Below are 16,426 nucleotides of genomic sequence, written 5' to 3'. Positions count from 1 at the left end.
TCTCTCTTTCTTTTTTCCCCCCTCTGATGCAGAGTTGCCTCCTGATGGTAAGAGAAATGATTACGTTAGCGTCTCTGTAAAGCGTATCAACTGACAAGCAAACACCTTACAGAGGTTACATCAATTTACTTGCAAAAGAAACAAGCGAGCGGATAAAAGAGCAGCTCATTTTTTATCGCAGAGATAAGAGCGTACAGCTTCGGCTTATGTTCTGTCAGGGTGGCAGAAGATTGCAGAGTCAAACCTAATGTGATGTCTTCAGAGGTGATCTGAGGAATTTCTTTATTCCCTGGGGCCAGTCTGCACCGGGGGGCTCCTTGGTCGCCTGTCATTTGTCAAAACACGGTCCCATATGGTTTATGCAGTGAAACAGCAAAGGCATTACGCAAACGCGCTGACTGGTTCTGCCTCATAGAAAGACTGTTGCTCAGTTTCAGTGCTAAATAAACGTACAATATGAATAGATCCCTGTGCTCAGAGGGTGGACTTTACAGATTTGAGACTCCCGATCATCAAATTACACTTATGAAGTTTCCTGAATGATCAATAAATACGTGCTTCACTGTAAAAGCACCAGGATTAAAAAGACTGCTGATTTGGTGGTTTGCTTGGTCACCTTGTCTCCTGTTGTTGTCTACCATCTGTTTGTCGCGTCTTTATCTGGGTGGTGCCCGGATCATGTGTTCTATGTTTTAATCTGTCCTCTGTGATCCCTTCATATAACACACATCACAGAGCATGTACCAGGAGAGGATCCTCAGATGTCTGAGCTGACTGGCCTGTTTGTGGTGAAGCCGGAGAGTGTCACGGCAACAAAAGGTCTGGAAAAAATCATCTGCCGTAAAAAAAAAAAAAAATCCTGGACTACAATGAAAGGAGTGGAATACAGACTGTTAATCTCTTTTTGTAATCACTGACTTTCGTCCCTGTTCCTCACAGGTAAGGACGTCATGTTTGTGGCTAAAGTGGACTCCTCAAACTTAACAAGGAAGCCGACCATGAAATGGCTGAAGGGGAAGTGGCTTGACCTGGTTAGCAAAGCTGGGAAGCACCTGCAGTTCAAAGAGTCCTATGACAGGAACACCAAGGTGTGTATGTTCACACTGTATGTGTCAGTATAACCTTTGTGCATTCGTTGCTACACACACACACACACACACACACACACAGATGCTTTGTCATGCTAGCCGCTCTATGAATGGCTGTGTTAGTCCGTCAGCAGATCAACTGGTTCCCCACTTTGGTCCAGACTGAAACACTTTTGGACCCAGAGGATGTTTCCTACTGACTTTGGTGATCTGCTCACCTTTTATTTGGCGCCACCAGCAGGTCAAATTTTGCACCATTCAGTCAAATGGTTTGACAGCTATTGGACTCAGTGCTGTGAAATTTGCATCAGATACTGAAGGTCCCATGCGGATAAATTCTAAAGACTGATGATTACCTGACTCTTCGCCTAATGCCACCATCAGGTCAAAATATTAACTTGTCCATTACTTTGGTTTAAGACTGGACACGTGTGTTCATAATGTTAGCATCATGAACCATACAGTCTCATAGAGCTGCAAGCATGGCTGTAGACTCTTTATCTTTCAGCATATTTACACTTGACCAAATTGCAAAAATGTCCGTGTAATTGTTGTGAGCATAAGAAAAAGCCTCTGAAACCACATTTACTCCATGGCACATTAGAGTTCTTCATTATAACCTGTAGGGAATTCGAATACTGCTCATAATGAACACATTTATATATGCCTGTGTAGAATTTAATCAAAATGAAAAAAGAAAATGGGAATCAATAAAAGAAAAAAGGACTTTCTGAGACAACTAATATAGTATGAACTGTACAACAAATGAGTCTCACAAACAAAATAATTGATTTTTTGATGGCAGAGCCATAGATTCTCAAACCAAACCAAAAGATACTCTGTTTCCAGCCATTTTGTTTTGTGTCAGTGTGTGTGTGTGTGTGTGTGTGTGTGTGTGTGTGTGTGTGTTTGTGTGTGCATGCATGAGGGAGTACAACACTGACTCTCTACTTTTAAATACATTTGTGAGACTGCAGGAGCTTCACTGCACTCGCAGTATTTTATATCACAACTTCCTGATTCAATGGATTTCACATTTCCTCCTCCCCTTGATACCTTTGTTGTGCAAGTTAAGACGGATGCACAACTTGTATTTAACAAAATGACATAAACACTAATATTTTACATTTTCCTGAACTGCGTTGCATTGAATTCTGTGCTGAATGGTTAATAAAAACTGGAGGATGAGAAATATGTAATCAAACAAACCGCACTGACCATCCATTGTCTGAGCCATTTTCTAATAATGGCCAATATCGGCCCTATGGCTGCATCAGCAAAACGATATACTCTGAGTGTGTTTGTGAGCACGTACTGCATATCGCTGCATGTACGTGCGTGTGTGTGTGTGTGTGTGTGTGTGTATGTGTGTGTGCGCACACACGGTTGTTCATTTAATTGTGTGTGTTGCTAGCCTATCAAACCCTCCCTTTCTGTCAGATCTACACTTACGAGATGAGCATCATCAAAGTGGTGGACGGAGACGCAGGTGGCTACCGCTGCGAGGTCACCTCCAAAGACAAGTGCGACAGCTGCACATTCGAAGTCTCCGTGCAGGGTGGGTCCTGAGACAGACACTTAATCACATTATTGTCATCTTCCATTCAGCATATCCACCATTACTATGTAACTGGCTTTGTCAGCCAATAACTCAGTGAGTGCGATACACATTAGGTCCTATCATTTAGTGGCCCAGCGAGGTCATCAGTCCATTATTCCTTTGCTGCTCAAGCTCACTGTGTAATGAATTAACCTAGTTGAGCTCTCACCTGTCTTTCCTCCTTCTGTGTGGTTCCAGCTGTACAAGAGGAGCAGCAGGACAACATCTTGGAGGCGTTTAAGCGATCGTGAGTGTCAGCGTTGGCGAGGGTCTAGTCAACATGTCACCCATCACACTATCTCCCATATGCTCCTCTGTAGATCACTGCCTCTGGGTGTCTGTCAGTCTCAAAGAGGTTCTCTGCCCGTGTGTCTGTCTATCCCTCAGTTGTAGCGGACTTTGTCTGAGTCAGTCTGTCTGCCATCTTTCTCTTTCTGTCACATCTCAGTGCGTCTGCTGCCTTGCTGTTTTGCTTCACCTGGAGTCCCTCATGGTTTAGCATCTCATGTATTTCATCACGTCTCAGTGACAGTCTCTGAAGGGACCTTTTTCTTTTTTTTTTTATATATGTTTTTCCCACACTGTCTATTTCTGTCTCCGTTTCTTCCTGCGTGAAGTGTATGTATGCATCCTGTGACTGTGTAGCTTTTTTTTTTAATGATTTTTTCTTTATTCCAGCTATTCTCATCCTGTGTACTGTATGTGTGCTGTGTGATCGTAAATCAGCCGACACCTTCGCACTGACACCTTGAGTCTCCATATTTGTAATATGTGTTTAAAAATATAATTTCCTTTCCTCATTAGAGCTCGAGCAGAAAGGCACAGGTAAGATGAGAAACACAATGTGCAGAAAGACAGCATCTTATTGAGCTTTAGACAGGATGTCAGTGTGCTTATTTGCAGAATGCTGATATGAGGGAGAGAGAGGGTGAGGGGGAACGGTTGGTGTGATAAATGAAAAGTGAAAAGTTGGTTAAAATTCCTATATGTTGCTGGAGAGAATGGATGAGTGTGTTTAACATCTTGTTATGTGGAGATCACGCAGCTCAGCCTCCAGAAGGTAAGTATAGAGGATGTCATTTCCAATTTGTTACTCATCTGTGTGTTTCTCTTTACATGTATTACAGCAGCACAACTAAATACATGTGGTGTGTCACCATTCTTTAGGATAGTGATTCCCAACCAGGGGTATTTGTACCCCAGGGGTACTTCCGCAGTTGCCAGGGGGTATGTGGAAAGTGCTCTACTAATGTGACAAAGTATGATTTAATTAAAAAGATATATTCACATATTACATTAGCTAATAGTTATAGATAAATAGCTCAAAGACAGAGTGGATAGTAGATAGCTAGTGACACAAATAGATTAAAAAAATGTATATATGATGGAAAGCTAAAAGTAATAGATAAATGGTTGAAATGTAAAGGTACTGGATAAACTGTAAGTAGTTAGCTAAAAGTAACAGATAAACATTTGAAATGGTTAGCTAAAAAAAGGATAAATGGTTGAAACTTGTACAGCTAAAAGCAATGGACAATGGTTGGCTAAAGGTGATGGATAAATGGTTTAAAGAGACAGAGCTAAAAGTATAGATAATGGTTGAAAAAGTTAGCTAAAAATAACGGATAAATTGTTGCTATAGTTAGCTAAAAGTAGCAGATGAGTAGTTGAAATAGTTAGCCAAGATGAAACAGCTCGCTAATGTAACAGATAAATGGTTGAAATAGTTAACTAAAATGATTGGTTGAACGTATGGATCAGCAGTAGAAATAGTTCCTCTGAGTACATCAGACAAAAAAGGTTGGGAACCGCTGCTTTATATACTCACTCCTATTCACTCATTTTCTCTGGAGTTTTTTTTTTTTTAAATTTCAGACTTTAATGTATGTTTCATGTCTGAAATGGCTCAAGCTCCCCATCTTATGCCCAGGGCATATTAGGCTATTTTTTTTCTTCTTCATGTTGACGTTCCGCTGACTGGTTGGCCGGCTGAAAAGGCTTCAAAGGGAAACAGAAAAGATTCTGTGGAGTACATTTCAGTTTCTCACACGGTGTGGGGATGTATTTCCAGCTTGCATTCATGTTATGCAAGCGTATATTTATTTGTGACGAGGAAATGTGTACAAGCATGTTAGGAAACATACATTTGGACTGTGTGTCATGACAGTGTTACACAGAGATGAATGCCAAAATAAAGGAAACACCAAGTGATAATCATGTGGGGCCAATGTGTAGACAACTGAAACTGAAATTGACCGTAAACAAGAATTTAAAACATTCATCGCTGCAACATGGAGACAAAAAAAAGGACTTAAAAGTGTATTGGCAAGGGGAACCTGGTATCCTGGATTTTTCCAATTCGAGTCAAGAAAGGTTGAACACTTGCAGTAGAGAAATTTCAGCCTCAGTTCTGTACTTTTCAAGTTTGCTTCACTGACACTTGGAAACTTGGTAGAAGACTAGGTTTGCATTTCAGTCTATGCTTCAGCATCAACTGTACCTTCATGCAAATACAGTTGCAGCTGCAGCAGCATGAAAAAGGCACATTTTTCACATGAAATGTGATAATATAGTCTAATGTTAGATCAGCATTTTGTGCTCAGTGTTCATTAAGCAGTTTTTCACATCAGTGTGAAAAACATTTTTTTTTAAAAATGCTTTTCAAAGAAAACAACAAATCCTGCGACACTTCCTCAATCTTCATGGAACATCCTTGTTTGATAATGTGGTGTCTTTCAAAAGTGCAGAAGTAGGTTGAGCTCTAGCAATTGTTATGGCCGCAGTACATGACTAACACTATTTTCATGTTCACCCAACCATTTTATGATCACGTGTGCCCTGTGAACAAGGGCATTATCACCCCGGGAGAATTTACTCCCTTCAGGGTGGCAAGGATAACATGGATGGATGTCATCCTCGGATGAACCATTCATCCATAGGACAAACATGATCACCCGGAATGGCTTTGAATTTATTGGCGTTTATCTTGCTTTCCGCTGGGGTTCAATGAGCCTCGACCATGCCAGGAAAATACACTCCATACTGTAAAGGAGCTGCCAAAAGCATTCACAGTGGGAAACCAACAAGCACTCGAGCCTGTAGACATTTATTGGCGTGTGCCACATATAGTACTTGTCACCTTGTTGAGTACAAGAGGGTGACTGATGATTCAAGGCCACGTGACTTTTTTCCATCACTTGCAAATGTGCACGTGAGGAGTAATAAAGGGTTTATGGAGTGAAACACAACCATATTTTTTCTCAACATATTACTCTTTTTTCTTGAATCTCAAATGTGTACTTCCATTCACTGATACACATATAACATCACCTTTAGTTATACGTGATTACCATAATCAAATGGTATTTTCTTATTTAACTCTCTTCATGAGGAAAAGCTTGTTTTAAATTTCCCTTGTATATCTTGTACTTAATTGCTTTTTACTTTCATTTCCTGTGATATGTGTAATGTTTCTGTTTGAACACTATGCAATGTTGCTTATGGCTTATTTCTGCTATGTCTGTTGCAATTACATGTTGCTTGTCCATTGTGATTTCTGTCACTTGAATTTAGGACATGATGGTAACTCGTAATCCTCGTCAAATGCTGTGCTTTATGTTCTCACACATCCTATTTTTGCGTCTATCTGAGCGCAGGATGAAAAAAGGGTAAGCTTTAACTTGAGGCACTAATTCATTAGAAGTCCACTCTGTGCTGTTGTATTTGCTCATGTTGTCTTTGTTAGGATTGTAATTATGTCTTGTAATTTCTGTGCCTATTTATGGTTCTGTGTAATATGGAAGAAAAGTGGATTTGTTAGTGAAAATTACTAATGCTGTTTTCTCGCTATCCAATTCACCAGTGTTGTAAATAGCACAGGTTTATAAACATACCATGATAATCCCCCAAATCTCTTTTATTTTAACTCCAGCGGCGATGCAGGTGAGGATGCTGGTGATCTAGACTTCAGTGCGCTGCTCAAGAAACGGTAAGAGAGATGCATCTCCCATCTTCAACTGTCTTAACTTTGGTTGAATCCGCAATCACTCTTGCACATAATCAGGGAGAAGAAACAAGAGGGGCCCAAAGAGGAAGTGGATGTATGGGAAATCTTAAAGGAGGCCAAGCCCTGCGACTACGAGAAGATTGCCTTTCAGTATGGCATCACAGACCTGAGGGGCATGCTGAAGAGGCTGAAGAAGATGAAGAAGGTGGAGCCCAAGAAGAGTGACGGTGAGGGGCAAGATAAGAGAGGGGTTACGAGGCAAAAGCAGTGAGTGGACTGGGAGTGAGGCGGCAGGCAGGAAACGAGCTTTGTAATGCTGTAAGGCTGTAAATACCAGCAGTGTTTAAAGGCCTCGGGGGGACAAGTCATATAGCTGGGACGGCAGGTGGAATGTGTGCTAGCATATGCTTGCTGCTGGTTGGCACTTATGGATTATTTGGCTATTAAAGCAGTGGTTGAACTCTACTAACAGGATGCTTTATTGTCAGCTTTCCTGAGGAAGCTGGATTCAGCCTACTCAGTGGACAAGGGCAAGAGGATCCAGCTCAGCGTGGAACTGACTGACGCCAACGCTCAAGTCAAGTGGCTCAAAAACGGACAGGAAATCAAACCATCAGCCAAGTGAGCCAATTACTTCTATTTTGGGGGTGCGCTGTACAGTATATGTATCTGTGTATGTGTGAGATGTGTGTGTGTACTGGTGATGTTAAGGAATAGTATTAAGGTGTACTGGTGTGCTTTGTTGGAGATGGAATCAAGTCCCCTCCATGATGAGGTGCTTTGGCTTTGACTGCTCCCTACAATACTGAATAAACAAATATATAATATCACATATTGTTTTCCAAAAACTACCGTTCTTATCTAAACATATGAAGCAAGTCTCATGACGTAGTGTTGAGAAAAGATCTGTTCCAACGCTGGGCTTTTATCAAAGTTACAAATGTTGGTTGAACCCAGGACTTCGGAATCGGTAACCCGTTATTTTACAAGCAATGACTGCTGCTATTGAAATAATGTTAATGCTGGCTCACAGGCTAATAGTTAACCATGCTTGGCATTAGATTGCATTGGTTACTAAGGAAGGTGTTAGCAAGCTAATCTTACCTTGCGACTGTTCAAGGCAATTATCATCAAGAGCAACTGGCAGTTGGTTAGACTACAGTTGAGTACAGTGGCTGTTCAGGACGGTCTGCGTCAATACGCCACGACATTGACTGTAAACCCCACCGAGACTGGCCACAACCATCACTGATCCATCCGGGCCAGTGACTGGTCATTCGACTTGTGCTGCAAAAACTTCTCCTGGCCCCCGGGCTATCAGGCCATCAGGCCATCAGTTATGTCGAACCCTGAACTCCACCATCTGCCATTTTGAGTAGCTTCATGCTGTTCAATGAAAGGATGGCAGCCCTCTTCCTCTTTTGATTAAGGCTGTTACAATGAAAGAGGGACTATTTGCCCTGAACAGAGCCTCTCAGGAGGTTCTTCCAGGCTGTGCACTGTGCACATAGAGCTCTCACAAATCAAATGTCTTAGGTTACAGACTCAGAGCCAGTGGAATTAGGATTTCCTTTCCTAAAGAGACAGCCTGCTACAATCCCAGTCTTCTTTGTTTCATTTCAAACAAACCACATCTGGCTTTGTGTACATTTAGGATAATAAACTATGAATATGGTACAGAAAATTATGATTACATTTGAAGCAAAGATTTTACTACGGTCAGTTAAGCCCAAGTATTTTACCACTTAGCGTTGAAACTGGTCATATGTCAGGCTGAAAGAATGAAAGTGGATTTGTGTACTGTGTACATAGAAAATTTGTTTCATTTTGTTTTCCATTGTCATTTGTACTGGGAAACAGGCAATACTTAGTAAGATAAAAACAGAAATTGATTTTTTAAGACTCAGTTGTCTGTTCACATACAGATCATTTAAGTTAGCTTGTTCCTGAGAGAAAACCTGGGTGACGAGGAAAAAGAACCCTGCGTCAGGACAACTTTAGGCTCATAGTATTTCATTTTTTCTTCTGCTATTCAGTGTACAAATACGTATCTGAAAGTATGTATAATATATATAATATTCTCTTTTGATTTAGAGTAAGTTATTGTCACTGGAAGATGTTTATAGTCCCATGTGATAAGGAACAAATGTTTGGTATGACAGAAATGAAAACTAATGAGCTAACTAAATGAACAGGGAATTGAGCTGGGAGTGGTTTGATACCTAGACCAACTAATATAGTGGAATAACATATGTATTTAATTATTGTGGATTATTACTTTAAAGGGGCTCGACTGATTTTACACATCAAAGTCTGTTTTACAGCTCTTGGAAAGCACAACTGTATGTGTGAAAAAAGTTGTGTAACGTCTTTTGTCTAGAAGGAGCTGTGTGTGAAGTTGGATAGACTGGTTGGGGCTGAAGGCTACAAGTTTCAAAATGAAAAAAAATCTAGGGGTGTGGAGTCAGAAATAAGTGGGTCTCCATCCAAATGCAGCGTGCACTGCCGTTACATGAATATGAGGCGGTTTGTCAAGGTAAACAGTTGGTGGCACTATATTTCCAGCTGGGTGCCAATAAAGCACTACAGAGGAAGAGGGTGCAACGAGATGATCTGATTAAAAGAGCACCAGTCAAAACTAAAACGGTGAAAAAAAAACATGTACGAAAACATTACACAAATGTGGCAGTTCTGTTTCACGTCACAATCGCCTCATTGTTCCTCACACGTCTGTTTTTGTCTGCCGCCATTTTTTTGTCTCTTCAGTGGATGTTTACGTCACATGCGTCATGTCACTTATGATTAATTTGCTGTAAGTCTTTCCATCGCACTTGCACGCATTTTATTTTTATTGATTGATATCCAACTTTGTAAAAACAGGCGGATGGAAGCCCACCTATTAAATAAGCTTACCAGACATCTCTGCTACAGGCTTAGCAGCACAAGGCTTCATTAGCTGCTTCTAGTATAAAACACCTGCATCTCTGACCCAGCTACTGGCAGTTGAGTTGCATTGTGGGTAAAGTAGGTGCCAGGTTTTGACAAGTTTTTTTTTCTTCACTCCAACATTGAAAAAAAGTCCAAAAAGGATGCTAAATAATAATAAACACTACAGTTACAATAGGGTCCTCGCACCCTTTGGTGCTCAGGCCCTAATTAGTGGATGTCTGTTTTATAAAGACCTACATGTGTCTGAATAGCAGACAAACATGGGTGCCCCACAGCAGCGAACATCATTCATTAACTGAACGCAAATCCTAATTTAACGCTATTTTGATCATAAACTCATAACTCTGCCTCAGCTGCAGCTCGGCCCTTACAATAGGTAACGATTCATTCAGATTATGACGGTTGCTACCTTGAGTTGTCTGATGATGTAAACACTTGCAGCTCGTAACCATGGGAATCTTTCCCATGACTACCTTCTATTACGTGTGATGAGATTGAGGCATTACTATAGTCCTCTGATATTTGTCACCATGTTTGTACAACAACCCAAATGTATGTTAGTGGGAGCATGTGCTGGTGTGTGTGTGTGTGTGTGTGCATGCACAGCGTCTACATGGATGCGTGGATTCTTTGTCTCTCTTTGTTTACAACTGTGAATCACTCCATTGTCTTCGGCCCTTTCAGTCTGATTGTGTCTCGGATTTGCTGAAAGCAGTTTTTCTTTCTCTCTCTCCCTTTGTCTCTCTCTCTCTCCTGGTTTGGTCTTTATCCTCCTTGTGTAATCTTCCCCCATCATCCCCTGTGCGTCCAGGTATGTGTTTGAGAGCGTGGGCAACAAGCGGACACTCACTATCAACAGGTGCAACCTTTCGGATGACGCAGCTTACGAGTGCGTGGTTGGGGAGGAGAAGAGCTTCACGGAGGTTTTTGTCAAAGGTATATGAGTCACTGTCTTTGGAGGAATCCTTCTTTCAGGCGGGAGAGGGGTTTTTTCTGCTTGGTTCAGAATATGTTGTCATTTGAGTGTTGAGAGGCTTGACAGCTCTGCTCGCCTCTTGTGTCTGTGTTTGTCATGTGTTTTATTTCAATGCTTTTATGCCTCATGGTCGCATGCTGCGCTCTGTAGACTGCTCACTCATTTTTAATGGGTACGTGGTGTGTGAAATTTTTGTTTTGTTTATTGTCATGTATCATTGTCTTTGTGCTGTATATGTTAATGTGTTGTCATATTTATTAGAGCTTGACTGAAATTTGTGTTTTTGAAGGCCAATTTATTTATTTATATTGTTATTTTGGTAGATTTTATATGTTATATCATATTATAGGCTATATGACATATTAGACTGGGCAGGGTCCACGCTATTTAATCCAACTAACTTCTTAGAACACATCATGTTGTCATTGATGTATTCATCTAACTCTGGTGCTTGTATCTCGATGGCCTCCTCTGTGTCGTTTTTTTGTGAATGCGTATGAGAGGTTTTAATAGATGTAATTGGGTCTGCTGCTACTATATTAATCCCATGCTTTACACTGTGTGCTCATTGCTGCACATCCTGCTTTTACATTATCAGAGGCCGGGCAAAAGGGTAAGCTCTTCACCACAGACACCGCTCCCGTGCAGCTACAGTCTGTGTCCGTGCGTGTGTGGGCGAGTGTTTCATAAAAATATCATTCGTGTTGCTGTTTGCAAACATCCACATCAGTGCCTTTTATTGCCGATTCATCTTGACATAGTGAGGGCAGTGGGGAGTTCAGCAAATGACAGCCAGTCAAAACTAGCAGTCACACTACTTAGATATAAAGTACTTAGGCAAAAGCTCGGGCTTTTGCTCTGTTGCGGTGTGAAATGATTGTTGGGCCATTGTTGTGTTTCCGCCATGTCGTCAAACACTCACAAAGCTTTGTGAAGTGAGTTGCAACTGTCAGATTTAGATTCATTTGTTGTTATGTTCCTGCATTATCTAGTTTCTTCATTTTGTTCCTACTTTGCTTCACTTTTCCTAAAATATAAGTTAGTTAACCTCTATTAATAATAATACCTTTGAAATTAAGTTTGTCATCTTAGGAAATACACTTCTTTACTTTCTTTCCAAGAGCTTGATACCACAATCATGTAAACAGTAAATACTGTATAGGGCCAGTAGCCGGTTAGCTCAGCTACTAAGCTAAGCAGCAGGTTGCCCCTGTTTTTAATCTTTGTGCTAAGCTAAACATTGCTAAGTTGCTGGCTGTAGCTTCATATTGAATGTATAGATATGAGAGTGGTATTGATCTTCTCTGCTGCTGCTCAGCAAGAAAGCAAATAATCAAATTTCCCCAAATATATGATTTAAAAAAAAAAATAAACACACAATTATAATGTAGTTGTTGCTTGAAAGCATGTTTAGATTTGAAATGATGACTTCATTCATATTGGAAAAGATTTCACGAGTTAGGCATTTAGGTCATCTCAGGTCAAACCCCTGCTTTCTTTTTTAGTTGTGTCTCCTCCATGTTATGCCTGAGGGAAATTAATTCCTCTCAGTTTCTTTATGTGGAAAAGCCCTGAATTACACTGAGGACATCAAGCTCATTTCACAAAACTTTTGTGAGGCCTGCAGTCAGACTGTACGATCGTCTGTGGTGCTGTGACTGTGGTTCAGAGGCTTTCTGGGCTCTCCAGCTGAGGTTGGAGAGAAGTGAGACGTCCGGAGGGGCACTGGATGCTGACAATGACAAATAGCTGAGGCTAGCAGAGCATCAAGCATCACAACATGTGGTTACACAATGTGAGTCCCGTCACCTCAGGAGACTTGAGGTATCTTCCACCTCGACGAGACAGGTGTGTTTGGTGGCATTGATGAGGAATTAAGGATCATGTTATGCTGTTATTCAAATTCAAAAGAGGACTTGCACATGTTACGTGTGTTTGCTGCTAATTGAGAAAAGCGCCACCGTACATGCCACCCACCCCCCATACGCAGAGGAGGAAAGAGTGCTTTTAGAAAAACTACCAAATAATAAAGCTTTGGCTACTGGGGCTGTACAATATGGTTGAAATCAATATCACAGATATAAACAAACCATTTTTCCAATAAAAATATTAAAATAAAAACATTTTGTTGTTCTGACTAAAGGTGGTCTGATTGATTCTAATTGATGTTGATGTTAAATTAACTGTATTTCACTGCTATGTATTACTTATTATTATTACTACATATGTAAAACAAAAACTCCATCTCACCTGGTTAGTTTTTGATTACAGTTTGCTTGAAGTCATTAACTGTGGCTGATACTTCAACCAACCCCACTAGCAACTCATTTCACTAATCCAAATTTCCACTTAACTGTGTTTGACTTGGAAAGCCTATATATTAGTGGAAATCAAGATTTTTGGATGTGCCAGATTTTAGCCCCAGGCTCAAACATTTACTGTATGAACGTGTTACTCACTCTGCTCAAGTACTGATACCTTCCAGCTCTGTTTATTCCATGTGCACCGTACTTCTTTTATTCACCACTCATGTTCCTGGCCATTACACTGGTGGTTTAGATGTGTACAGTGGGTGATTTACATAATAAAACTGACTCAATACACAACTGTTGTTCTGGGGTTTGACTGAAAGCGTTCTGTTTGTCCTCAGAGCCTCCAATCACCATCACCAAGCTGCTGGATGATGTCCACACTGTGGTGGGTGAGAAGGTGGAGTTTGAGGTGGAAGTGTCTGAGGAAGGAGCCAACGTCATATGGTAAGATAGTATTGCTTGTTATGTAATTTGTTCACATATTAATATATCTCAAAATGCATTAGTCATTTAGTAATCAGTGAGGTCATACCTTGCTAATGGTTAATAGCCATCTTACAAATATTTGCAGGACCTGTAAAACAACTGTAAAAAGTCTCATGGGAAATGTTGGCACAGCTCATCAAAATTGTACAATGTTATGTCAGCCTCAGATGTTGCTTTTATTTCCTCTGGCTATGTTTTTACCTGTGTCTGTTTGTTGGTTTGTCAGCAAGATTATACAAAAAGTACTGAACTGATGTGCAGCTTGCTGGAGGGATGTGGCATTGGCCAGAATTTTGGTGCTGATCCAGTTTTTTTTTTTTTTGTTTTTTTAAATCACTTTCCAAAACACTGGGTGATAGGGCATTTTTCAACATTTTCATCAATTTCTCAGGAAATAATGTTAGGACCTTGATGTAAAAAATCTGACATATTAATGGTGATGGCATCTGTGACTTTGTACAGTTTGGTGCAGATCACAGAATTGTGAAGGATTGTTTAACCATGGCAGAGGTAGGTGACCTACTGAGTGCCATTCTAGTTTAATAAAGAAATAAGTATTTAACCAGAGGTTAAATTGAACCGGGGCCAAGGAAGTAAACACAGATCTGCTTTCAATCCCTTTTCAGTCTTTTTTTTTTTTTTTTTACTTTTTATGTTGGAAAACCATTTTAAACAGAATATTAATCAAAGCTACATGAACTGGAAAACTGTTTTCACTGGATAATGTCCCTTGTTTTTATTGTTAAGAATTAATGATTCTATTCACACGTTTTCACATCTTCAAACAAAATGATATAAAACATACTACTGTTGTACTGCGATGGATAAAACTTTATTTTGAAAAATGTTCTGAACTATTTTTTTTGCTACTTTGATTGCAGCGCACAGAGTATATTTGAAGAACTCTTAGACTTCTGCACCGTTTTTAAAATGTTCCTAAACCTTGTGATCCCTGAAGGCTGTAGCCAAGTAGAACATTGCAGATGTGTCAATCAGCTCTTCCTCTCTTGTGTCACTAAAGCATATGTGTTTATGTGTGTGTGTGTGTTTTCTCCTCAGGATGAAAGATGGAGTTGAGCTGAACAGAGAAACTGCAGGTTCAAAGTACAGGTTTAAAAAAGATGGGAAGAGGCACATTTTGATCATAAATGAAGCTACTAAGGAAGATATTGGAATGTACCACGTCTTCACCAATGGTGGAGAGTCGAAAGCAGAACTGGAGGTTGAAGGTAACTCTTCTTCTGTTCGAGTCACTGCCAGTCAGTGACATTTCTTCTAAACAAGTAAAAACTTAGCGTGAGTTCTGTGGTTTTATACTGAACTGCCTATTACAAACCAACCTGAAATGCAACAGGGAAATTACATCAAACCAAGATTACTTCATAAAGAAAAAAACTACATGAGCAATTAAAAGTCCCATTTTGTGGAAAGTAAGATGATTAAAAAATGGTTGTAGGTGCTATATGAATACTGTGAAAGCATCAAAGTGCTCAAACCACGGACAAAATGCACACAGCCTGTATTCAGAAGCTGAACCTTAAAACGAGCTGTCAGGACTTTCGTAACATTGTGATGTCACAAAGAAACAGTCAACACACTCAGCTATGCCCCCAGCATGGCCCACCTGAACCCAGCATCCAACCATGCAGGATTTGGTTTCTCTGAGTGTTTACCTGAAATCTGCTATATTTTTATTAACTCAGTCAGAAGACGCTCAGAGCCTCCTCTCTTCTGATTGGCTCACCGACCTGTTGTTACTAGAGCTCCAGAGAGAAGCCTGACAGAGGAGATGTAAAACTACATTGAGATTATTTTTGGTATTTAAAACCACAAATATATCTCATTATGGATCAACACTTCAAATAAAACACCAGAATAGTGTAAAACATGGGACCTTTAAAATCAAACAACCTAAATGTATTGTCTATAGTTAAAAGCTTCAACACGTAATCAGGGGTGTGCTAAAATGAGAAAATCAGTACTCTTAGCAGCAAGAGCAGTAAGTTACAGACTATCAGCTGGTGTATAAAGTTTACTAACAAGTATTTCATACATGGCTCTATAATTAGGAACTTGAAGAAAATTTACACATCAGCGCATGTTGATGTTTTCCATTCTGACAAGCATGAAAAGCAATAAATTAGTCATTACTCATGTCATAATTAATATTACTTCATTAATCTCTTGTATCAGTTGTTCATCACACTATTCGTCATGCTCATTTTCTTTTACGCCTCCAAAACCGATGGCTGGGTCCCGTCTTGCCCTTCAGATATCAGGCAGTCACTGTTAAATGCAAGCCAGACGAATCTCCTAAATTGATTCGAATGCAAGAAGACGTCTGGCCTTCCTCCAGACTAGGCACTCCAGTCATAGTTAGAGTGCACCAGGTGGCCAATATGAACATAGTGTTGCAACCTAAATGGCTAAATAGACTGCTTGCATAAGGTGCACGCCGAGATCATGGAGAAACACCTCATTATTGTAGTGTCCCACAGTGAGTCATGTTGTAGCTGACATTCACAGGAGTCAAGAAAACATAGCCTGGAGGGAAATTGGCACGTTGTTTTTCACCAGCTAAGTACCCAAAATACATAAACAAATGGTCCCCCACCCCATTGTAAAAAAAAAAGCAAAAAAAAGCCATTTTTATACTTTTTGGTGAATTCACGAGAAATTACATAACTGACTAAAATGTGGAGGTGCTGGTAGGCGGTTTTTTGTACATTTGGACAGACAAGCTAGTTGTTTCCCCATTTCCAGACTTTGTGCTAAGCTAAGCTAACCACTGGCTAACTCCAGCTACAAATTGATTGTACAGACATGGGGGTGGCATCAATCATCTCATTTAACTCCAAGAAAGTGAGAAAGCTTATATTCCAACATGTTGAACTATTCCTTAAAAATCAGGAATTACCAGTGGATTAGATTAGATTAGATTTTAATTTCTTCAGTGCTTCACACTTCTGAAGTATATGTGAAGCTCAGTTCTTCTCCCTTTGCATGCTG

At 40.2% G+C, this 16,426-nt stretch overlaps 1 protein-coding gene across 1 annotated transcript in view; it reads left to right on the top strand.

The window, feature by feature from the left end:
* The first annotated feature begins 697 nt into the window (after positions 1–697).
* mybpc2a (myosin binding protein Ca) overlaps positions 698–16,426 on the top strand; it is a 28,713-nt gene continuing 12,984 nt past the window's right edge. Inside the window, exons 1-10 of the mRNA XM_056402468.1 lie at positions 698–819; positions 940–1,088; positions 2,529–2,646; positions 2,887–2,935; positions 6,620–6,676; positions 6,752–6,921; positions 7,183–7,315; positions 10,455–10,579; positions 13,270–13,375; positions 14,477–14,646. Of these exons, the coding sequence (XP_056258443.1) occupies positions 762–819; positions 940–1,088; positions 2,529–2,646; positions 2,887–2,935; positions 6,620–6,676; positions 6,752–6,921; positions 7,183–7,315; positions 10,455–10,579; positions 13,270–13,375; positions 14,477–14,646 (1,135 nt within the window). The 5' untranslated portion in view covers positions 698–761. The remainder of the gene's footprint in view (positions 820–939; positions 1,089–2,528; positions 2,647–2,886; positions 2,936–6,619; positions 6,677–6,751; positions 6,922–7,182; positions 7,316–10,454; positions 10,580–13,269; positions 13,376–14,476; positions 14,647–16,426) is intronic.

Source organism: Seriola aureovittata, chromosome 17 (assembly GCF_021018895.1).
Source record: "Seriola aureovittata isolate HTS-2021-v1 ecotype China chromosome 17, ASM2101889v1, whole genome shotgun sequence".
Lineage (NCBI taxonomy): Eukaryota > Metazoa > Chordata > Actinopteri > Carangiformes > Carangidae > Seriola > Seriola aureovittata.
Note: the sequence above shows the minus strand (reverse complement) of the source record. Positions and strands in the feature narration are given on the sequence as shown.